The following is a 24,546-nucleotide window of genomic DNA, read 5'->3' as shown; positions in this document are numbered from 1 at the left end:
ATTACATGTCAAATAGTAATGTCGCAACTAAACTGTCAGTCGTCAGTATAATGGTGGTAAGAATGGGTTAGCGTTAAATTCAATGATCGTCTGGAAATAAATATCGTAACGCTTGAGATTAATATGAAGAGACAGTCATTATAATGATAGGAATATAACGCTATGAATATCGTCATTTAGATGAATATTACTCAGAAATTTGACAACTGCCATTGAGGCGCTAATATCTAATAATGAATGTCCAGATGCGACTGCTGGTACTGCATGAGTCAGAAAGAGAGAAAATGTAATAACTGCATGGGGAATATAGAGATTCGGTTTGTATGTTAATCAATTTATGAAGGAATTGTTTTTGTTTTTGTTTTATGAATTTGTTATCAGGCAGTGTCAGAATGGTATTCTTAATTGAATGGTGTAGTTTTGGTTGAGATGGGGCTTCAGGTTTCCAACTTTTTTTGTAAGAATAATAAACTTCCTATGAAATATATAAAGATCATAACTGACAATTCTAAGAGAAATGCGAAGTTTATTTGATGAAAATTGGTTTTGAAATGGTTGAGTAAAACAAAGTGGTCCTAATAAAAGGTGGGTTTTGGTGGGACCCCTTTGTTTTACTGTGCTCTTTGATATCTTAGCCATTACAAAACAGATTTTCATCAGGGTTGATAAACTTAATTTCTAAAAGTGAGAATCGGAATCCCCCACCTCCACCAAAACTACACCACCCCAATGACCTGCATGCGTTTCTTTTTTTTTTTTCATGATAAAAGTACTCAGAGCGCATAATAACTGCAATAATAGTATTACTATATGAAGGGTTTGTTTGCAAAAACCGATAAGTCCATTTTTGAAGATTTTGAAGTACAATTTTTGTCATAATGTACAAAATAATACCTTTTAAATGATATATTGGTCACTACATTCAAAGGTATATTTTTGAAGTTATGGTCAAAAGAAGCAACAATTTTCTTATTATTCTTTGTATTTTTCTTGACCTTTAATCGCAAATATCTCCATTTGGCAAATATGGACTTATCGGTTTTTGCAAACAAACTCTTCATATGTTAGTCTGATGTACTACTTTTTTTATTTTTTATGCAGGCCTTCTTGATAAGTCATATTATTCACTTTACATGGATTTGCTTTAATTAATTTTCTTCTCCTCTTTTCACAACATTATTAATTCTTCTGTTTTTATCCAAATAGGCACATTTTGTAAATATCTCAACATTTATTTATTTTCCGTGTTTTGTTGTCATAATGCGATAGTGGTTTACCGGTACAGTTAATATGAGCAGTCTTCAAAATAATAATGCGTGGCATATAGGTACTAAAAAAAAATGAAACAACTTCAACAACACATCTAATAAGTAATCTGCAGATAAAATAATTTTAAAGCTGTGGCGTATTGCAATGTGCGATAGCATAACCAGTGCTATATATTATAGGTAGGGCCTACATCAATGGAGGCTATGTCATGTATACAGGGCTCCACAAGCCTTTAAATTGTGTGCTTACTGTCAGTTTTTTGTATTTTATTTTTGTCGTTGACATTAAATCACCCCGTTTGCCAAATATACGTCTGTTAATATTCAATGTAAAATTACCGATGAATAAGCGTGTTGAAGAGTCAAGAACTATACTTTCCATACGTGACTATTTAGAATGCACGTTTGTGTGTATGTGTTTGTATTTTGAGAGAGAGAGAGAGAGAGAGAGAGAGAGAGGGAGGGAGAGAGAGGTGGAACATGCATACTCTCTAAAAAAAAATCGAGTGAAAATATTCACTCTTAAAGGAGTGAATACAAAAAAGAGTGAATTTAGAGTGAAATTGGAGTGAATTTTGAGTGAAAATGTTCATTTTCACTCATTTTGGAGTGACCTTAAGGATCACTCGAAGATTTTGGAGTGATCCCTGACGTCACTCTAAAACGAGTGAAAATGAACATTTTCACTCAAAATTCACTCCAATTTCACTCTAAATTCACTCTTTTTTGTATTCACTCCTTTAAGAGTGAATATTTTCACTCGATTTTTTTTTAGAGAGTACAGACAGACAGACAGACTCTACAACTGACTGACTGTCAGACAGACAGACAGACAGACGGGGGAAAGGAAGGGGAATAATAAGAAAGAGAGTGAGAGGGCAGACTGAGATAAAACGTCGAATAAAACTGCACTTCGATAAGTTTGTTATATACTGTATACAAGTAAACGAAAAAAATGTTGAAATCGGATTCATGATGATCAGACACAACTATTGGGGAAAATACATAAGTTAGAAAGGGGTTTCTATCACGCATGCAAATGCATAATATTCATGATACCACTTTGGATGCATTCTCTCATGTGTGAGTGAACCAGTTTATCTCGACCATGCACCAAGAAATCACCCAAGTTTGGAAATTCGGAATAAACGCGCCTTTGTTCACAATTCGAACAATAATGCATGATTCCATTGATTTAAGAATAAGGAATACCAACCTCATATCCTCATCATGTAAACCAGCGAAAGGACGAACATGGGTTGCTGCTGGCAAGAGCGTGATGCTGAAAGCGATAACGATTTTGCCTTCCATTTTGCCTCCCCTGTACAGAAAAGAAGAAAAGTTACAAGACTATCCCTCTTCTACAAAGCTCTGCACCAGGAAGCTGCTGTTACCATCCCCCCGTATGTGAAGCATACATCCAGACCCCCGAGAGAGGACACTGAACGCTTCGATCATTCCGCCGCAATGCAGAACAAAAGCATACCTAAACAGCTTCCTCCCAAACACTAATAAGGACTGGAATTATTTAACCCCTGAAATTAAAAAGGCAAAATCTTCATCGGCTTTCAAAAACCAAACTGAAAAGCATTTTCAAATCAAGTAAAACAATACGCCGCGCAGCAGCCGCAACCAACTCTGGACGCTATGCTGTCATCGGATGTCCGGATTCCGATTCAGAGAGATTCAGAGAGAGAGAGAGAGAGAGAGAGAACGATGTCCTATAAGTTCAGTTTACAATAAAATATTACGTACTATAAAATCAAAAATTTTCGCGTGCTTGAAACTTTCGAGTATTTCGCAAGAAGACTATTAAGTAAGTAGAATGCACGCGAAAGTTTCATGCCGCGAAAAAAAAGGCCTTCGGCTAATTCGCGAAAGTAGCTCCTACTGATATTAAACTGCAATGTCGCATACAGAAAAGGGAGAAAAAGGGATTGAAAGATTAGGGTCACTCAGACGTGTTATGCAGAATCAATGAAAACGTGTCTTTTTTCACAGTAAAATCAGCACCTATCTTTAACCCCCCCCCCCCAAAAAAAAAAAAAAATGCCCAGAAAAAAAAAACCCGCCCAGTTCTGCGGCCCCCTAAATGCGTTAGGATATCTCTCATCTTGAGGAAGGCTGCATATGAAATTCATAGGCCCTAACGAAACTTTCAGAGATAACGAGTTTCTTCAAACATTCATTGAAATGGTTAGTTGAGGTTGATGTTTATTTAACAAACTTCCATGAAAACAGACAAACATGAACAGGTAGTATTCACAAACAACGTGACATAAAGCATGAGAATATTTGAATTTACAACATTATGAGAAATATGATGAGAAAACAAATCAACTGGAAGGTGTTTGGAAACAAGCAGAACGGCACAGCCTTATATACATTAAAGACCAAAAGAGGAAAAAAAATACTTCAATACCTTATTATCATGAATCATGTTAATAAAATAATACATTAATGTTGTATGTTATCAAAATGTCTATCTATCAAAATAATTATCATGTAATGTTTGTATTGAAATGTTATGAGATAATTAGAAACAAAATATCATGTGTATTCCTATAATAATTTTTCTGCATTCAGTGAATCCACATTTAGGTCTAATGTACTTCTTTTTTTTGCATCGAAAGTGATAAAAAGCTGAGATTTGTTATGAGGAATAAAAGGAAATAAGAAAAGAAAAACGAGCATTAAAGTCCTTAGAGCAAGAAGCGGAGAAGGAAGAATACTGTAACTGAAAACATAGCCGAATAAACATCGCTCTTTAAATCGTTGGATTATTATTATTTTTTTTTACGACTACACTATCATCAGAGTGTCAGTGACGGAAGCTACTTCAATTCAAGAATATACTGTAAATTCTTGTATAAGGAGTAATGCACAAACATGTAATATAGGCTATGGTCTTTAAAACTCTTTAAAGTACTAGTAATCGCTACAGTTACACAGAGTTTTCAAACGTCAACTAAAAAACTGAAGACATTCGGCGCTCGGCCGAGGGGGTGGCTTGGACAGCAGCAACTGGGACACTCAATACGTTGAGGGCGCTATACACAACATGGCAATCAAGAAATAAAATTTAGTCACGCTGCGCTCTGTTTTGCATGCATGCAATGCATGCATACGTACATGATCGCATGCGCGTGAGCTGAAACTCGTTGATCGCACATGTTTCAAGCTGTCATCACCGAGTTGCACCGTCAAAAAGCCGGTTCGACAGTACATTGAAAAATTGTCTTTTGTCATTGATAAAACACCTAAGATGTCGGAACAGATGGAGGTATGTATTAGTGATAACTTGCTGACTTGCCCATGTAGCATATCGTAGTTCTATGAATAATGTCTGCGTGAAAATTCCACGCTGTTAGCCCAATTGAGTGAGTGTCCAGTGTGATTCTTGGCACAAACACGATTTCATATGCGTGGTTCACGTTATCAATGGAATCCTTTGTCACACATCGCGCAGCTGTTAGTGTTAGCGTATCTCCTCTACAGTAGGCACCTACTAACTCAAATGAACTGGTTAGTGTTACTGTGTTAGTGTTTATTGCGGCTCCGCGACTAAAGCTGGAAAGCACTGGAATGTGGGTGTTGGAAGTTCAAACTATTTGTGCTCATGACATTGCTTGACAGCTCTTTCATTTAGAAATTATGGACTTGTGCCATGCTCTGCTGAGCTCTGCTCACGGTAAAAAATTAGACTCTGAAGTACTTACATATTCAGTCATGCATCTCTCCTGGATGTCGCCTGATGACACTGATGTCTCACAAATGAAGACTTCTATTATTGCTATTTATCTAACGTTAGGCCCTAGATAAAGTTAAAAATAAAACCGCACTGGCCTCACACAGACCCGTCCCTACCCCACTTGATGTATCTCTTGATATGGCTTGGGATCACTGGGACCAGAAGACGAAGAGGCCAAAAATTGCAGGATTTTCCCCTAAAATTTGAGTCTGTTGTTGTATATAGGTCAAATAAATAGGGCCTGGCTGCCCTATCTGTGCCTGTTGTAGATCTGACTAAATGCAAGCCGCAGGCCGTACATGCCATGGCCTTGGTTTAGCCAATGCTACAAATGTATGCTTTTGCGCATGGTCGAACCGTGGCATGTGGGAGGTCGAACCTTGGTGCTGGTGCCAATACATGTAGACATCTACTTCTTTATTGCAGTATTGACTGCTACTATTTGAGAAAATAGTCTGTGGAGTATGTCGATCTGTTGTAATGCACTTGTCAATGTAATGACTCACCCCACTACCCCCGGACATGGGTGCGTCCAGTGGCGTATCTAGGGAAAACGGCGCCCGGGGCAAGCGCGAAAATTGCGCCCCTAATTTCTGAAAAATAATAATAATAATACTACATTTATAAAGCGCATAATAAGCACATGCTTCTCTATGCGCTGTACAATTCAGATACAACATACAAACAAATGACTAACAAATGTAACACTCAACATAATAAATACAATAATTAACAAAAGGAGTAATGAATGTTTATCTTAATCAAGGAAGACGAAACAGGTAAGTTTTAAGACCGGATTTGAAATTTGCAAAACTGGGTGCACATCGAATTTTTTGTGGTAAATTGTTCCAAAGCGTAGGTCCAGCAACTGCGAAAGATCTGCCCCCGTAATATGAAGTGTTGGTTCTGGGAATGTGAAGAAGCGCTTGGGTGCTTGAGCGAAGGTTGCGAGGAGGGTGATACTGCTCGAGCAAATCTGCCAGATATGTTGGGGAAGAACTAAGTTGTGCCTTGTAGGTCAGCAATATGAGTTTGAACATTATACGTCTGTCAACAGGTAGCCAGTGTAATTTTTTGAGGGTATGGGTTATACTTTGTTGACGAGGAGTCCGTGTGACAAGCCTGGCTGCGATGTTCTGCAGCATCTGCATGCGGTGGATGTCGGCAGAAGGAAGGCCATACAACAAGCTGTTGCAGGAGTCTATCCGGCTGGTGACAAATGCATGAACCAGTGTGAGTGTAGCTTTATTTGTGAGGAAACCTCTGACTTGACTGATGCATCTGATTGCTGCCATAGCCGATTTGCAGACGGTTTTTATATGTTCCTTCATACTGATGTGCTGATCAAAGACGACCCCCAAATTTCTAGCATGAGGCACAGGATTGATTTGGCCATCACCAACACAGACATTCAAAGGGTTGGGTTGAGAACAAAACTTTGATGTGAAATGGATCACTTCCGTTTTGGCATCATTCAGAGACAACTTGTTCTTCATTGCCCAAGCTCTGACATCAGCAATACAGGCGTTTAATCTTTTCAAAGATTCTTCACGCTCGGTGTTCTTAAACATTATGTACATTTGAGTATCATCTGCATAGAGCATTACATTCACATCATGGGCTCTTATGATGTCATTTATTGGTGCTGTATACATCGTAAAGGAAAGGGGCCCGATGACGGATCCTTGAGGAACCCCTAGTTTGTCACTGCAGGTTTCCGAAAGGGCATCTTTTATCTGAACTGTATGCGTTCTGTTCTTCAAATAGGAGCAGAACCATTGAAGAACAGTTCCCCTAATTCCAAAGTGGCATTCCATTCTATCAAGCAGAAGATCATGGTCGATCGTATCGAATGCTGCGCTAAAATCTAGCAACACCAGCACCGCTTCCTGACGAGCATCTAAAGCCAGAAGGAGATCATTCTGGACCTTCAAAAGAGCTGTCTCCACACTAAAATGTTCACGATAAGCCGACTGGGTTTGAGGAAGGAGATCATTCTCACTCAAATACTCCCTGATCTGTCTAGCAGCAGCTCTCTCGACTAATTTTCCAACATAGCTGAGATTTGCTATAGGCCGGTAGCTTGATATATCATCATGGGGAAGATCATCCTTTTTTAGTCTGGGATGAATAATTGCATGTTTCAAGCATGTTGGCACAATACCGTTTTGTAAGCTGGTATTCACAATTTCAGCAAGAACTGGGGTGAGACAGTACATCACATTTTTAAGGAGAGTAGTGGGTATTGGGTCCAGATCACAATAAGCATTGGATGTTGCTTTGATGATTTTGACTATTTCATCCTCTGCCACCATGTCAAACTCACTCAGACTAGATGAGCAATGCTCTCGGACGGAAACAGACAGGTCCTCGTAGACTGAAGTATCTAGATTCTGCCGGATGCGTTTGATTTTCTCGTCAAAGAACCTACAAAAAGACTCTGCAAGTTGAATGGGGGAATCATGACGTGGCAGGATCTGGTTTGATACACTTGGCGATGACAAAGTCCGAACCATGCGATACAACCCTTTTTGATCACACGGATCAATTTTCTTCAGAAAATAATCCGTTTTTGTCTGGCGAAGAAGTGCAAAGTAAGCTTTACACTTCTCTCTATAGATGTCCGTATGAACTTGAAGACCAGATTTGTAGCATGCCCTTTCAGCTTTCCTACGCTCTTGCTTTAGTCTCCTTAGAACACCAGAATACCATGGAGCGTGAGGTCTAAGGATGAATTTCTTCTCCTTGCGTGGGGCATGTTGATCTAACAACCTCTGCATCTCCCTGTTATATAAATCGGTAATATCGCTGCAATCATCGGGTGGATTTGTGATTAATGAAGAATCCTCAATGTCCTGTCGAAATTTTACCAGATCAACATCCTTGCAGTTCCTCAGGATAACGGAGCGTCTGACAGGAAGAGGCCGAGCAATTGACAAGCCACAGATTGCTGACCGATGATCAGAAGGCAACGAAAAATCAGTTGTTGTTGTTAATACTAGATCATCACATTCACGAGATATGACGAGATCAAGTGTGTGACCACTGGAGTGGGTGGGGCCCTTTACGTGGTTGCGAAGATTTGCCCCATCCAACAAGCTAAGGAATCGTTGGGCATCGACATTAGTTGGGTCATCAATGTGAAAGTTAAAGTCGCCAACTATCAAGAGCTTCTGACGGTTGGTGCAGAGAACTTCAATCAGACCAGATACTTCACTGAAGAATTTACTCATAGTCTCCCTTTTTCTACCAGAAGATGGCGGCCTGTATATGACTATGAGACGAAGATCTACTGATCCAGGGGACTTCAGTATCAAGTCAATATACTCAAAAGACTGGAAAGTCAATCGTTGATTAACACCCACGTTGAACCCTTCATGCACCAGTACACCTACTCCACCTCCCTTCCCGCCCAGTCGGGGGGAGTGGTGGAACGAGAAGTTCGGTAGTGTTGACTTAATGTCTGCAAGGGTACGATTGTCACGATCTGAGTTAGTGAGCCAGGTTTCTGTGATAGCAAAGATATGGAGCTTTCTGGATATTACAAAGTCACATAAAGCTGCAGACTTTCCGCGGGCCTTTACTGAACGTGCATTCCAAAGAGCAAAGTTTGTACATGAATATGGTCGTAAACTCATGTTTCTCTGAATGTTTACGACTTCCCGAGTTCTCATGACTGTTAAGGGAAGTAAATGCTTCTGCTTCTCATTACGCACAGTTATTCTAGTGCGTATGTGGTTCACCCTGGAAGGCCACTTGTTTCGTTCCTCCTTGTCCAACATATCATGATTTGCTCTCTTCTTCCTGACACCAGCGCGTTTTCCACGGTGGGTTTTCCTATACCTGACTTCATACCGTGATATACCAAGCTGATTTATCAAGTCCCGAGTGTCTCTAGGTACAGGAACAGGTGACAAGTTGCCTAACGATGGATTCAGCGACATCAGAAAGGAGCGATCATACCCATAATTACTTCTCTGACATACACTGACAGCACCACATACAGGCTTTGCGGCATTCACATGTATATCAGAAAAGTTGCGTTCATGTGGTCCTGGATTAGGATTTACATCACCACATTCTAGAAGCTGAAGTTGAAATGAAGCTTCTGAGTTTGAATAATATGGAATGCGGGATCCACAGATCTTTCTGCGAATAGGTGTAAAACTGCATAGCTGTTGAGGTTTCAATTGGGCAACATGGCTGACGTGATGGCTTTCTCCACAGTGCCCACATAGCAGCACAATGAGAACAAAAGATAACAGCCTGAGTGACTCCATTGTCCCCGTATGCAAGGTACTCCTAAAGATAGCTGATGGTCAGTTAGCAGCCAAGGCTGAGTGAACTTGAAAAGAGCATGAGCCCCTGGAAGGCATGCTATGATGGCTGTTCATGTAGTGTGTACAGAGTCCAATCCAAACATGGTGAAAACTTGGTTCTCAAAATGCAGGAAAATTACTCAACCAATTCCTCCACAATCGGTCCTGTGATGTCCACACTACTTATTCAACAGACTGTTAACCTCAAAACAAATGAATCTGATGACATGCAGCCGTAAGAGTGCAAACTATAGAGAGCACATTTAAGGGCTGCCTGCTAGGCGCACACTCAATATAGTGAGACTATAAAAAGACTAGTGTTCAACCCCAACCCCATCCCGGTAGGGACTTTAAGCAAAGTCCACATGATATGCTTTTCAAGCCCTTGAAGGGGGTCTTTTGAGGGTGATTTAAATAAAATGAATTTTGATAAATTTTGGCGAGCGAGCGCAGCGAGCGAGCCGAAAATTTGTGTATTTCAGCTGACAAAACATGGAATTCTTGTCATTTTTTGCTTATCAAATCTTACAATTCTAATCAAGATAGTGACTGTCTTATAGATAACGATTTATCTATACCAACAAACTGAGTACTTTAAAAAAATATTCTAAATCAGGGGGGCATTTCATGAAGCATTTTGTCCGACAACTTGTCGGACAAAATTTGCTTTCAGCCAATCAGAAGCAAGGATTTCAGTAGCTTTTAACAGTTTGTCAGACGAAATATCCGACAAATTGCTTCATGAAATGCCCCCCCCCCATGTATGCGCGAGTGAGCCGAAATTTGTATATTTCCGCGTTATCATCACGTTTTGTTCTTATCTCCTTTTTGTTTTGATAAATTTTGGCGAGCGAGCGCAGCGAGTGAGCCGAAAATTTTTGTATTTCAGCTTACAAAACATGGAACTCTTGTCATTTTGTGCTTATCATATCTTACAATTCTAATCAAGATACAATGTATAGTGACGGCCTTATAGATAACGATTTTTACCAACAAATTGAAGACTTGAAAAAATACTCTAAATTAGTACGAGCGAGTGAGCCGAAATTTGTATATTTCCGTGTCATCATCACGTTTTGTTCTTATCTCCTTTTTGTTTTGATAAATTTTGGCGAGCGAGCGCAGCGAGCGAGCCGAAAATTTTTGTATTTCAGCTTACAAAACATGGAACTCTTGTCATTTTTTGCTTATCAAATCTTACAATTCTAATCAAGATATAGTGACGGCCTTATAGATAACGATTTTTACCAACAAACTGAGTTCTTGAAGAAATACTCTAAATTAGTACGAGCGAGTGAGCCGAAATTTGTATATTTCCACGTCATCATTACGTTCTATTCTTATCTTGTTTGATTTTTTTTGGCGCCCCCCCCCCCCCCCCCCCCGTATGTTCGAAACCGTTGGCGCCTTCTTTTGATCCAATTGGCGATCGCTTCAGAACGAAAGAAATTGCAGCCGCTGCTCCGTGAAACATTTTGCCTGCTAAATATAGAATGACATGTGTGAACACAATAGACATTGTCATTTTGTCCGCGTCATCACATTTTGTTCTTACCTTCTTCTTCTATATACAATTTAGAGAGCGAGCGCAGCGAGCGAGCCGAAAATTGTTGTACAATATTTCAGCTTACATAACATGGAATTCTCGTGTGAACACAATAAACATTGTCATTTTGTCCGAGTCATTGTTATGTTTTGTTTTTAGCTTTTTTGACTTGGTTTTCTGCCCCCCCCCCCCCCCCCCACCATTCTCTCCCCCCCCCCCTTTCCGGTGAGTTTCTTCTTCTTCTTCTTCTTCTTCTTCTTCTCCTTTTCTTTTTTCTTCGTTTTGTTTTTTGCGCCCCCAAGAAGTGGCGCCCGGGGCACGTGCCCCCCTTGCCCCCCCCTAGATACGCCACTGGGTGCGTCATTTCCTCGTTTGGTCCGTCAAATTTGTGACCCAGGTGTGCGTCATTTTACCAGCTATGTCCGTCAAATTTTTGACCGAGAGGTGCGTCAAAATCCTATCATTGTCGTCAAATTTTTGACCGAGGGGTGTGTCATGGTACGTCACTTGGCTATGGAAAATATAACACGCATTATTCTGAACCTAGGGGTGCGTCATGGTATGCACTTGGCTATGGAAAACTGCACGCATTTTTGCACGCTACCAGTACCGGATACACGTACGTACCGCGAGTGAATTTACAGTGAGCGCTTTCCCGCGGCAAGTGAAAATCAAAGTCGGGAAGCGTTTTGGAGTAGGCCTAGGAGGGAAAAATGCTTGCCCGAATCTGGCAAGCAAATGATTTAAAAGCCACCCTTTCTCCTCACATTTTCTTTCCAACAAACTCATGAAATCACGCATACTCAATCTCAAGCCAGACGGACTGTTTAGCGATATAACGATTTCAACCTCACAGTACTAAATAAAATCAAAGATCGTATACGGAATTCCGTATACGATCTTTGGTATACCGTTGCGTGGTGCGTACTGCGCGTACCTGCAGTATAGTAGCAGGCAAGTCGAGTGTTAGTGGTGCGCGACTCGCTCGCTAACGCTGTGCAATTCGCAAGTGAGCAGCGTGCTCGTTATTCCTCATCGAACGTACATCGTCCATGTGTTGCATTCAACCGGACTAGAAATGGCCGCGCTCATACAGCGCATCTGCAGACAAGTCATGGCCAGGTGACTATGGATTGGATGCACATACATTCGGAATATCGTAGCAGCAGAGTGATGTACGGTGAATGACGAAACGGTGCTTACAGGGCCAGGGTAAGGGAAACTTGCCGAAACTTTGACAAATTGTGTTTACGAACCGAAAGAAAATGAAATTGCGTGAATAAAGCGTATGCAAAAATCCTTTCAGTATTTACGGGGTGCGTCAAATGTACCGAGGATGTCCGTCAAGAAAGTGACCTAGGTGTTCGTCAAAAACCCCGTGTTGTCCGTCAAAAAAGTGACTGTGGTGTTCGTCAAAAACCCCGTGTGGTCCGTCAAAAAGTGACTGTGGGGGTGCGTCAAAAACCCCGTGTGGTCAGTCAAAAAATGACCATGACGCACCCATGTCCGGGGGTAGTGGGGTGCGTCATTACATTGACAAGTGCATAAAATGTACTTCTTTGACAGGAATGCATCAACTTCTGACTTGAATCTATTGGTACAAATGTGTAATGCACTTGTCAATGTAATGACTCACCCCACTACCTCGGACATGGGTGCGTCATTTCCTCGTTTGGTCCGTCAAATTTGTGACCCAGGTGTTCGTCATTTTACCAGCTTTGTCCGTCAAATTTTTGACCGAGGGGTGCGTCAAAATCCCATCATTGTCGGTCAAATTTTTGACCGAGGGGTGCGTCATGGTACGTCACTTGGCTATGGAAATAACACACATTATTTGAAACCGAGGGGTGCGTCCTGGTACGTCACATGGCTATGGAAAACTGCACGCATTTTCGAGTGAAATTACAGTGAGCGGTGTCCCGCGGCAAGTGAAAATCAAATTCGGGTAGTGTTTTGGAATAAGAGGGAAAAATGCTTGCCAGAATCTGGCAAGCACATAATTTAAAAGCCACCCTTTCTCCTTACATTTTCCCTCCAACAAACCCATGAAATCTGTGGTGACAAAGGCGAATTCTTGACAGTAAAAGAAGCAGCAGCAGAAGAAACTGCCTGCAGCATGCCATTTTCTGCTCGCGGGATAGCCCGACCAGATGCGCGACGCTGTTAGCTGTGCGAATCTCTACGTACAGCGACTAGGCTGTGTGTAGTTACTCGCGGGAATGCCGTTGCATGGTGTGTACCTGCGCTGCAGCTGCAGCAGCAGTATGCATCCACCGCACTAGCAATGGCCGCGCACACACAGCGCATCTGCACACATGTGATTGTCATGGATTGCATGCACAGAATACATACTACTGTACGGAATATCGTAGCAGCAGCGTGATGTACGGTGAATGACGGTACGGTGCTTACAGGGCCATGGTAAGGGAAACTTGCCGAAACTTTTACAAATTATGTTTACGAACCAAAAGAAAATGAAATTGCGTGAATAAAACGTATGCAAATATCGTTTCAGTTTTTACGGGGGTGCGTCAAATGTACCGGGGATGTCCGTCAAAAAAGTGACCGAGGTGTGCGTCACTTTCAACGTGTTGTCCGTCAAAAAAGTGACTGTGGTGTTCGTCACTTGCAGCGTTTTGTCCGTCAAAAAAGGGACTGTGGTGTCCGTCAAAAACCCCGTGTGGTCAGTCAAAAAATGACCATGACGCACCCATGTCCGGGGGTAGTGGGGTGCGTCATTACATTGACAAGTGCATAATTGTAGTTGCTTCCACAGCTGACTCTGACTTTGGTAGCATATTCCAGTTGGATAACCTAAACCCTAACCCTATAAACTCTAGTCTAACCCTAGCTCCCGAAAGCTACTTAACTTTAATAATGATTACTTATATCACTTGATTTTTGTTTTCCAATTTTAGTTCTTGCCAAGCCTCTACTCTAGTCTAGCCCTTGGTGCTCTCTTAATTCAGCGGAGATGACTTGACTGCTGAATTACAATGTGTATGTGTATATCAAGGACTATGATTAAGAATGAGATGTGATTACATGAAATTACATCAAACTATCTTTTTGTAGCAGTTTTTTTTTCCATAGAAGTGTACAGGATATCATTTGAAATATTGATCATCTGCTGAAATTGCTAATCAAATTTGAGTTGGAAAATTATTCCCTGCATGCAATAGGATTCGACTTCAGGCAGTAAAAGTTGTATCCCCTTCATGACCAGTCCATATGATATTATGATGCTAATGAATTGAACCCTGAACCCTCCCCTCAGCAGACTCAAGCACCTGTAGCTGTGCCAGTCAATGGGGAGATGGGGCAGGGAGAAGGACACACGGATAAGAAACCAAAGACAGATGAGATGACGTCGAAGGACTACTACTTCGACTCATACGCTCACTTCGGAATCCACGAGGTAAGCTCATGTTCATGCAAGTGTTTTGCGACAATTTGTAAATCTGCCCACAAGTGATTTAAAAAAAGTTTTGTAGCACCTTCATGTACCTGTATATCACTCAATGCAATTTACGTAAGGTCAAGGGCTATGAAAAACTTAATTTTGTGCCCCTCCTTTCTGTGTTTGTCCAGTTTGTCTTGTTCTTGCACAGTTATCCTTGCTTCCTCTCTCTTCAAAATCCAATGTGTTTGTTCACTTTTATGTTTTTGCTGTCTCTCTGTTTCGTCCTCTCGTTCTTTCTCTCTGTTCCGCCCTCTATCTCTCCCTCTGTGCCATGAGGGATCTGTTATACATTCGTTCATTCAAACATTCTTTCATTCATTCATTCATTCATTCATTCATTCATTTCATTTCAGCATGGTACAAGCCTTAGTCTGGGCTGTTCTTCAGCATGTCTTTGCATATAATGAAGATTTTAAAAAAAGAGAGAGAGAGAAAAAAAACCAGATACAGTCAAACCTGCCTTAGCAACCACCTGTCTATATGGGCTACCTGTCCTACATGTATGGCTACTATGAACAATTTCCCATGGGAGATTAAAAAAAGCTTGTTTGAGAACCTGTCTATAGCGGCCACCTGTCTAAAATGGCCATTTTTTTCATCTCCCTTGGGTGGCCACTGTAGACATTTTTGACTGTACAATGATGTGAATTTTCGAAGTGGAACTGTAAAAGTGGAAATTTTCATGGTGTGGAAATTTTCGCACATTTCACGCAGTCAGAAGCTAGCGCAAAAAAAAAAAAAAAAAAAAAAAAATGGATATTTTTGCATGCCATATGTTCCTGTAGTTAATGTCATGATTCTGTGGAAGTAAAAACACACAAAATTCATCTTACGCAGCCGAGCACAAGAAAAAATTACGAAAACATCCACTTTTACAGTATATTCTATGTCATGTACATCTTGCAGGAGATGCTGAAGGACGAGGTGAGGACGTTGACCTACCGCAATGCTATGTACCACAACAGACACCTGTTCAAAGGGAAGACGGTCTTGGATGTTGGGTGTGGTACTGGGATCCTATGTATGTTTGCTGCCAAGGCTGGCGCTGCAAAGGTCATTGGGGTAAGCATGACCCTTCACTTTGTCTGCCTTTCAGGTTATTGCTGGAGTTTCCCCCTTTTCCTTCAATTAAATAATTGATTCATCGATTAATTGGTTTAATTTATTAATTGAATAATTTATTCATTAATTCTATAATGTATTTATTTATTTATTTATTTATTTATGTATTTATTTGCCTTTTCCCTGTCTGGAGTATTGGCCAAGAGAATTGTGTAAGCCTCAACGTCATGATACTAAGAATAAGATCAAAGGGTGCTTCCTCTCTTAATTACATGTACATGATAAGTATGGCATTGTTACGAAGTGTTTTCAGCCTGAAGATTGTGAGCGGCAGGTTTTACTAACTGTACATGCTGCAGTGTCTTTGAATGTGAATATTGAGGTACATAAAAATTACCCATGCTTTAGCTCAAGTGATGTTTCCTCTAAGCATTAAGTCTTAGAATTTAGTTTGAATGTGAGCATGTTGAGTTTTTAAAATTGACAGTGCAATCTTCAAACCGGCATACATGTAAGCTGGACTGTTTTGGGTTTATTATTATTTTTTAAATGTATTTAAATGTTGCTAATGCAATACAACTTAGCAAATTTGGACAAGTCTGTACCATGTCACCACAGAATGAAGGTTTGTTGCTAGTAATCTGGTTTGTTCCTTCTTTTTTTTTTGAGGGGGGGGGGGTGAATACAAGTGTATATAGGCCTTAGAGACTGAAATTTGAAATCCTTAGTGATGAACTTGTCCGTAACGGGAGTCGAATGTTTGCAATTTAAACATCAAAATATACAAAACAATCAGAGACATCAGTGCTTGGTACATGAGTGTGTAATGGGAGTACACTGTGTATCAATAATCCTTTTTTTTTTTTTGAGGCTGTATGGAAGATGCAGGTCACTCACAAATCTCGTGATATCTTCAACAATCTCTTCACTTTTGCAGATTGAGTGTTCAAGTATTGTGGACCATGCTGAAAAGATCATCAAGTCCAACAAACTGGACCACGGTAAGTACCATTTCTTCAAAATCTTCTTTTAGAAGTCTTTCATCAAGGAACTTCACTGTCGCATGGAGCATAAAAACAGTAATAGTGACTGTTATTAATATTGATAACATCATACAAAATATCATCTTTATCATCAATTGGTTTTTATGATGATGATGGTGATGACAATTGATGTTGTTGTTATTATTATCATCATTTGAGGGCGTGACACTGCCAGTAACTTCTTTCCTGTGATGGCCAAGTAGGGCTACTAAAATACTCCAATTTCAAATTTTGGTGGCTGGAAAAAAAAATATAGTAGCCCAAAGTAAAAGGAAATATACATACATGTATTCATTTTGAATTTCAGCTGCCAGTTTGGGCCACCAAGAAAAAGTCTTTTTGAAATTCGTGGCCTGACATCAATTTGTAGTGGCCTTGGCCACTGAGCACTGGCCAATGGACCATGGCCAATTCCAAGCCCTGTTATCACTGTTATTATTACAATTATTTAAATTTGCTTATTACTGTCATTTTTATACAGTAACATTTGGAAATGATATAATGTTAAACGTGTATGTCGGTGCTTGCATAATTACCATTGAGGTAGAGTACATGTAGGTGATTCACACCAATATTTTACTCTGTTGTTGTTGCCCGTTTTATATTTTTCAGTCATTCAGATTGTGAGGGGTAAAGTAGAGGAGGTGACACTGCCCGTAGAGAAGGTGGACATCATCATCAGCGAGTGGATGGGATACTGCCTCTTCTACGAGTCCATGCTCAACACCGTCCTCTACGCCCGCGACAAGTGGTTAGACGTAAGGTCAACAAACTTTGTGCCTTCTTGCCAGCACCAGTGGCATGCGTCTCAAGCAAACTGGCAGCATGCGGTTCAGTTTTCAACCATTCAAAGCGTGCTCATTGCAGCTTTCACAGTAGAGAATTGTGTGGTGACTGTGACTTATGCATGTGTGTAGATCAAATGGCAATTCTTTCTTCTTCTTTTTGTACTGGTTGTTGCTATGTGGGGCAAGTCATGTAGAAGACCATTGACAAGCTCCGAGTTGAAGATAAATACCGATACATTGTTGAAATTTTCCAAGGAGGCAAATACAGCTTGATAACATTGCACTCGTGTGTATGTGCACTGTGTGTCTGGTAGTCATTTTCAGTTTTAAATGAAGTTAGCACTTTGCAGTATCAGGATACAATGTAATACAGTTGTCCTGCCTTTACTGATGTGAACGTTCGTATTACTCCGTTTGTCTCCACAGAAGGAAAATGGTCTCATCTTCCCCGACAGAGCGACACTTCACGTAACGGCGATCGAAGACAGGCAGTACAAGGATGAAAAGATAAATTGTAAGTGGGGCCACTTTCACTGACAGTGAAATGTCAGTTTTGGAAAACATAAAGATATATGGTTAATGGTGTAAAGCAACTTGTGCCAAAGCCACCAGAAAAAAAAAAAAAAAAAATGTTTATATAGATCTGTATATTCATTTATTTAATTTCTTTTCTTTTTTTTAACAAGGAAGTATCACTAGTAATGAGATGAATTCGGTGGTCCCTAATTTTCCATACTGTATTTAGCTGGTCTCTGGTTTAATAACATGTACAACAAGGTATTGGTCATAACGAGGTAAAATTGGCAATTCTGTTGACCTTGTCATGACCGGGCTTCCCTGTATATCGTGAAACAATGCTATTTATTTTTTCATCGCTGACAGAAAATAGACATTCTTAACAATGTAGAACGAAACAGAGGAAGGAGGGTTATGAGTTGTAACAGTGTACTTTTTGAAATCCGTGAACAACAAGGCCCCTTCTCCAAGTCCGGGAAAAGGTAAATATGTCCAAACCCATTGTATCACATAAAAATTCACTTAATGGTGCTGATATGATGTCAAATCAACATGAAGTTCATGTAATTTCATTTCATTTGACTTATGGGCAATTCCAGCGTTACGGACATTACATTTAGAAAATTTTTGGTGACTTTGTGGGCTTATTCCAACAACTCAGCACAATCATTCTTAATCCATTCATGGTTTATTCTAACCCAGTCATCCTGAAATGTCAACAGTCCGAGTTTTGATCAGTTAATATAAATCATTTGGTAGATATTACACAAAACGTTTGCCGTTACGGACATTACATTTTTTGGACACGATTATTTACCTCCATGTGGATATGTTGAGAAATTTGTGAATCAGAGCATTAAGTAAAAGTAATTTTCTTCTGAAATGAGTGCTCTGGTCCTGTTTAAGTTGTAGATTGATAATGGTGTGCAACAAATTCAGCATTTACTCTACAGGTTCACAAATGTAGCGTTACGGACATTACATTTTTAGCGTTACGGACATTACAACTTTGTCCACTTTTTAAAGTCCCAATATTCATACTTTAACACAGTCCATATCTCAGGAAAGGCTAATTTTAGTGTTTTTTGGTTCATTCTTAACCATGATCTACTTTGAAACAAATGCTGAAGTGTTTCTGAATATGGAATAATGAGAGTCAAAGATTGTGTGTTTTTACAAAAATTATCAAAAATAGTGCCCCAAAATGGGTTTTTTGAAGAAAAGAATGCCTAAATACGCTTCAATTATATCAAAATACCACTCAAATGAAAGAGCTAGACAAACTCTAGCATTTGATACTAAATTTGTCCCTGTAGCTCATATATTTTTCAAATTATTATAGATTTATGATTTTTAGGAAAGGTAACATTTTTCACGGAATTGCCCTTATGTAAACCTTCCCATACTTTTTTTTTTTTATTTTTCTTTTTTCAAGTTTTACATCTTGCATCATCCATGAAAGAAAGTTTCCATTACCGTAGTTTCTCACAAAGTCCTTTCGTGGGAACAAACTCCTAAGAGACGTTCATTGATCTTGGTGCACTTTGCTGCACGCATGATTCTTTCCTTCAGGGTGGGACAATGTGTACGGCTTCGACATGAGCTGTATCAGGGAGGTGGCCATCTCAGAGCCCCTCGTCGACGTCGTGGACCCGAAGCAGATGGTGACAAACTCCTGCCTGATTAAGGTAAGAGCCGGCCGTTGTCAGCCCTGCTGCTGCCCTGTGCCCCTCCCGTAAAGCTCTGCTCTAGGAAAATGACTTGCCATGGATACTGCAACCTTTTTTTGAAAAGCTTACAGCAATTCCGTGGCATTCTGAATTTTGCTGACAACGCTGTGCAGTCAAATTTTGAATGATTAAGATATATTCAGTGTGGGTCCCCATCCAGACATTCAATTATCCCAAGCATCCATGGAAAAAATTGATATTGGTAGTTTGTTTACTGGTACAGTAGCATAGTACATACTAGCAAACAATATATGCAAACGTGCAGTGGATATATTGGCTGTAACAGTGTATAAACCGTACCGCAAATTTTGTCTCAATTTAGTGGGAAAAAAAGTTGTAGTTGATTCAGTGAGTGTTAATACGGTATTTACTTGCTATTGACTTCAGATATGCCTGAGCTGTAGCTCTGAAACATTCTCACAGAGTCATGAGAATGTCCTATTGGAGAAAAATCATGATGAACTCTTCCTTTTCAGACCATTTAGAACATTTCTAATTATTTACTGATGATATGAATTGCTTCTGATATATTTAAAAAAAGATAAATATTACTACAAACTGGCTTCATGACACAGAAAAAAAAAACCCAGAAAACTTTTTTTTACCTTTGCTGTGTAGATATTGTTTCAAAACAAGCAATGTGAGTTTATGTTAATCTAGTTTCAAATCTTTCTGGTGTTGGGTAAAAACCTCTGGCACATTAGGCATTTTGGGGCTGGCACATTAAGAGTTTACCCCCCATGTCTGACCATTTACATTTTGTAAGTGTATCTGGTGAAGCTGATTTCATTGGCACATTGACACAGCATGGATTTTACTTCTGTGACACTGAAATAAACTGTAAAACACAGTATATGCGAAATGTATGCGAAATTCACGAAATTGAAATGCACGCGAACAGTCCTCGTTTTACAGTACCTGGTAATTCATGAATCCTCTTTCTCCCTCAACCCCCTCCCCCCTCCTTTTTTCCCCTCCTCAGGAGATCAGCATGTACACAGTAAAGGTGGAGGACTTGTCGTTTGAGACGCCCTTTCAGCTCACGGTAACACGTAACGACTACATCCAGGCGCTGGTCACGTACTTCAACATTGACTTCACCATGTGCCATAAACGCACTGGCTTCTCAACATGTGAGTATCCATCTGCCCAGTTCCATTGCTGTGCCTTTGCCATACTGTCATTTGTGTCTCCTCAGTGAATATTTCAAAGTGGTGAATAAGTTTAGACTGGAAAGTTGGAGATGTTTTGGACATTTATGTATGCCACCTTTCAAAGTCTATGGCCCACTGATGACAAACATGATAAACAGAAAATTCCAAGCTTTGCTGTGATGTAAATTTTATGACAAAGCTATGACTTTGACACTTTCAGTGTACTGGGGCGTACTGCGATGTATCGATTGGTTTGTGGGAGGTTGTGAGTTTGAGTAAAATATGCAAAGTTGGCAAGCTTTCTCCCAAATGGAGTGTGCAAACTGGGCACAAAAAGAACACTGTAAAAATGAAATTTTTTGCGGTGTGGAAATTTTTGAGCATTTTGCTCTACCAAAAACCAGCGTGAAAATAAAAACATGAATATTTTTGCATGTCATGTTCCACTGATGAATGTCTTGATTCCGCGAAAGTGATAACAAGTGAAATTCATCTTACACCGCTGAGGGCGAAAAATTACTCACGCGAAAATATCCTCTTTTACAAGTAGAAGCCAATTAGTGAATGTTATATGAAATAGCATGTTTGAGTGCCCCCAGGACCCCAGTGTGGTGGAAAGGTCATAGGTTTGATACATGACTCTAGCTCTTATCACTCCCAACCTTCTCCAGCTCCGGATTCACATTACACCCACTGGAAACAGACGGTCTTCTACCTGGACGACTACATCACTGCCAAGCGGGGGGAGGAGATGTACGGCGTGTTTGCCATGAAACCCAATGCCAAAAACAATGTAAGTACGCACAAACGCACACAGGCACACATGCACCAGACCCCCAGCCCGTACTCTTCGGAGCACTTTAAGCTACATCTTCATCTATGACAAGTTGATGAGCATGTACTGATTGACAGAAGTTAGCGACCATTGCCGGATTGTTTTCAATATAAATGCTAAGGTTAATTTGACAGTTCTTGGGCTGTAGTAACTGAGAAAAGTTAAAGGGATGGTATTGTTCTGGTTGAGATGCGTGTAGGGATTCAGGTTTTAACTTTTACTGAGATAACTTGAAACCACCTAAATGAAATATGAAAGAGCAACATTCAAAGAGGAATTCAAAGTTTGTATTTGATAAAAAACGGTTCTAAAATAACTGAGACATCCAAAATCAAAGCAAAACAAAGAGATCCTAATGGGTCCCACCTTTTATTAGCCTTACTTTATTTTGGCACATCTTGGCCATTTCAAAACCAATATTCATCAAGTAAACTTTGAATTCCTATTTCAATTGTATGTTCTTTAATATTTCATCCAAGTGGTTTCTAGTTAGCTCACAAAAAGTTAAAGCCTGAATTCCCATCTCAACCAAAATGTTACCATCCCTTTAAACATGCTCCTTTGCTAAAGATGTCTGCACATCTGGCGTTAGTACCTTAAATGTTCGTTCCCTGTATATTTGCTACCTTTTATCCTATAGCCCACAAAAAGGTTTAAAATGAGATTTTCAATTAAGCTCAAATTTTGAGAAAGATCAACAACTTGAAGTTGATATGTAACTTTTGTAGAAATTTTAACGTTTCTCAGGCAATGAATTTGTGTGATGGAAACAAAAATCCAACCTGCTAGAGTTATCTTCTCTTTGAAAACAAAAACAAAAACAAAAACAAACAAACAAACACACACACGCACACACACACACACACACACACACACACAAAAGCTCTGCAATATTGCATCTATGGAATTGAACTACTAATACTAACTCCTTATTGTGCGTAGAACAAAAATTATGATAGCTTCTATTAAAGTCTAATGGCCAGACAGCATCGGGACTCTCCATTCGGAAAATGTCCAAATCCAAAATCACTTTCTTGAACCAAAACACACAGTTTCTGCTGTGTGTTTTTTGTGATGCATTTTCACACATGAATTGTGCTATTATTAACTTATCATGATTCATTCTTTATGTGAAGAAAATGAATACACTTTCTCCTTCCTACACACTTTCCAAAGCTAAAGCTTCATTACCTGTCAGTGTAGAAATATGCATCAGGTAACATTCAGGAGTACAGGAAATAGCGTATGTTCCCCCAAAAATACAACGGGACCCTCCGTAATGATAACTTTAAGAATAGTGAATCAGTCCAAATACGATTTCAAGGTATGAAACTGTAACTTATTGCTCACATCTTACAGAAAACCCCATCTGATTTACTTCTGTGGTCAAAGAGAAATGAGGATTTTTGTAGAGCATGTCAGGAATCCCTTCCCTCCAAGTTCTGTCCATTGCGGTCACTCATAAACATGCAGTTCCAAGAGCATCCAAGTGCTAACCTCGCAAGAATCAGACCAATGACCTGCTTAACAAAGATCCATATTTCTCTTTGACCACTTAACGAAACTGAATGGGGTTTTCTGCAAATATAGCTAAGATGTTATATTTTAAGACCCTGAAATAGCATTCAGACGATTTAATTCTATTGGCAGTTACCATTATGAAAATCCAATGGTAGTTTTTTTGGTGGGGATATACTGTAGTTGATAACAAAAACTTGTTTGTTTCTTCCTGTCTTTCATCACAGAGGGATCTGGACTTTGTCATCGATGTCGACTTCGTAGGCGAGCTGTCGAGCTACAAGTCCAAGTTTTCTTATCACATGCGATAAGCACCTTTTGTCAGCAGAGTAGGAGTGGTGTAAATACGGCATTCTAGTTCGGACACACTTTTTTTTTCTTTTTTTTTTAAAGACAATAACACAAGAGAAAAAAGGAATAGAAACATCCCGACTTTGAAACTAAAACCAAAACAGGGCAGTTTAACATCACAAAGGTGGCTGATGCCAGATTGGACTTTTAATAGTGCAAGTTATGTACGAAATTTGACCTGTTTGAAATGGTTACAGTGTTAGCACCTTTTATGGACTCTAAAATGATGCTTGCCCATTCTCTGTCATAGTCTTGAAACAGACCACCCAGTTGTTAGTACCCCCCCCCCCCCCCCCCCCCCCCATCAAAGTTAAAACCAGCTTGCACTAGTGCCTTTCTGGATTCAACATAAAAGTTTCAGTGATAACATGGCTTGTGTGTTAATTTGTGGATGTGATATTGTTATTAGTAATGAGGATGATAACACAGCAATATTCTTGCTAGTGAAATAATAATACTTGAATTCTTAGTGAGCTAGTTCAGTCTTAAAAGTTCAAGTGGGCAGTTATTAACAAAGATTTTTTTTTTTTTGTCTGAATTGTACTAGTAATATTCTCCTAAAGCTTGCAACACATTTCCATGTGAAGAAACAAAAGCATTATAGGTTATTCTACGCATCGCTTAATTGTTATAAAGCAGAACAATTTTCATTTAGGTGCTTCTTGGTCCGGTTTTATCGGCTACATTGTATGTATACCTCCTAACAATCTTATCTTATGTCTCATGGTCATAACAGTATTCACCGTGACATTGTTCTTATTTCAGTAGTCATGTAAACCCTTGTGATTTACCGGCATATTTGCTTACGTTTGATGCAACATAATTTGCATTTTCTGTATTCGGCGTGGAATGGATGATGCATTAATGCATCAAATCGTTTGGCAAGTCAGCAGGAGAAAGTATGAGCTTGTCATCGTTAAACTAACATAGTCTCTAAATTTTACTGCATGATAATTGTATTCTGTATTGGTGAAAAATGGAAATGAACTGGTAGAATTCACAAAATCTACACAAAGTGAGAGAAAAAAGAACAGAAAAGAAAAAAACCTGTCATACTTCGCAGATATAAAAGCCAGAGTGTGATAGACTATACAAATAGACACATGTCTTGGAGGCCCTCAAAGCTAATCCCCCCCCCCCCCCCACCTCCAAGTTTTCCCTGTTCCTAGATAAAAGTCTGCAAGAATGCATGAATTTATGAA

At 39.7% G+C, this 24,546-nt stretch overlaps 1 protein-coding gene across 1 annotated transcript; it reads left to right on the top strand.

Moving 5' to 3' along the window:
- Positions 1–4,444: 4,444 nt before the first annotated feature.
- LOC139718885 (protein arginine N-methyltransferase 1-like) lies at positions 4,445–23,490 on the top strand. Its single transcript, XM_071630327.1, has 10 exons — positions 4,445–4,551; positions 14,165–14,302; positions 15,254–15,409; positions 16,347–16,410; positions 17,065–17,210; positions 17,667–17,754; positions 19,329–19,444; positions 20,469–20,619; positions 21,312–21,433; positions 23,221–23,490. The coding sequence occupies exons 1-10, from the start codon at positions 4,534–4,536 to the stop codon at positions 23,302–23,304; spliced, it is 1,083 nt and encodes a 360-aa protein (XP_071486428.1). The 5' UTR covers positions 4,445–4,533; the 3' UTR covers positions 23,305–23,490.
- The last annotated feature ends 1,056 nt before the right edge of the window (positions 23,491–24,546 follow it).

This window comes from Diadema antillarum, unplaced genomic scaffold, assembly GCF_040938485.1.
Source record: "Diadema antillarum isolate AM-2024a unplaced genomic scaffold, OU_Dant_1.0 scf00000101, whole genome shotgun sequence".
In the NCBI taxonomy this organism is placed as follows: domain Eukaryota; kingdom Metazoa; phylum Echinodermata; class Echinoidea; order Diadematoida; family Diadematidae; genus Diadema; species Diadema antillarum.
This window is presented reverse-complemented; position numbering and strand designations above follow the sequence as displayed.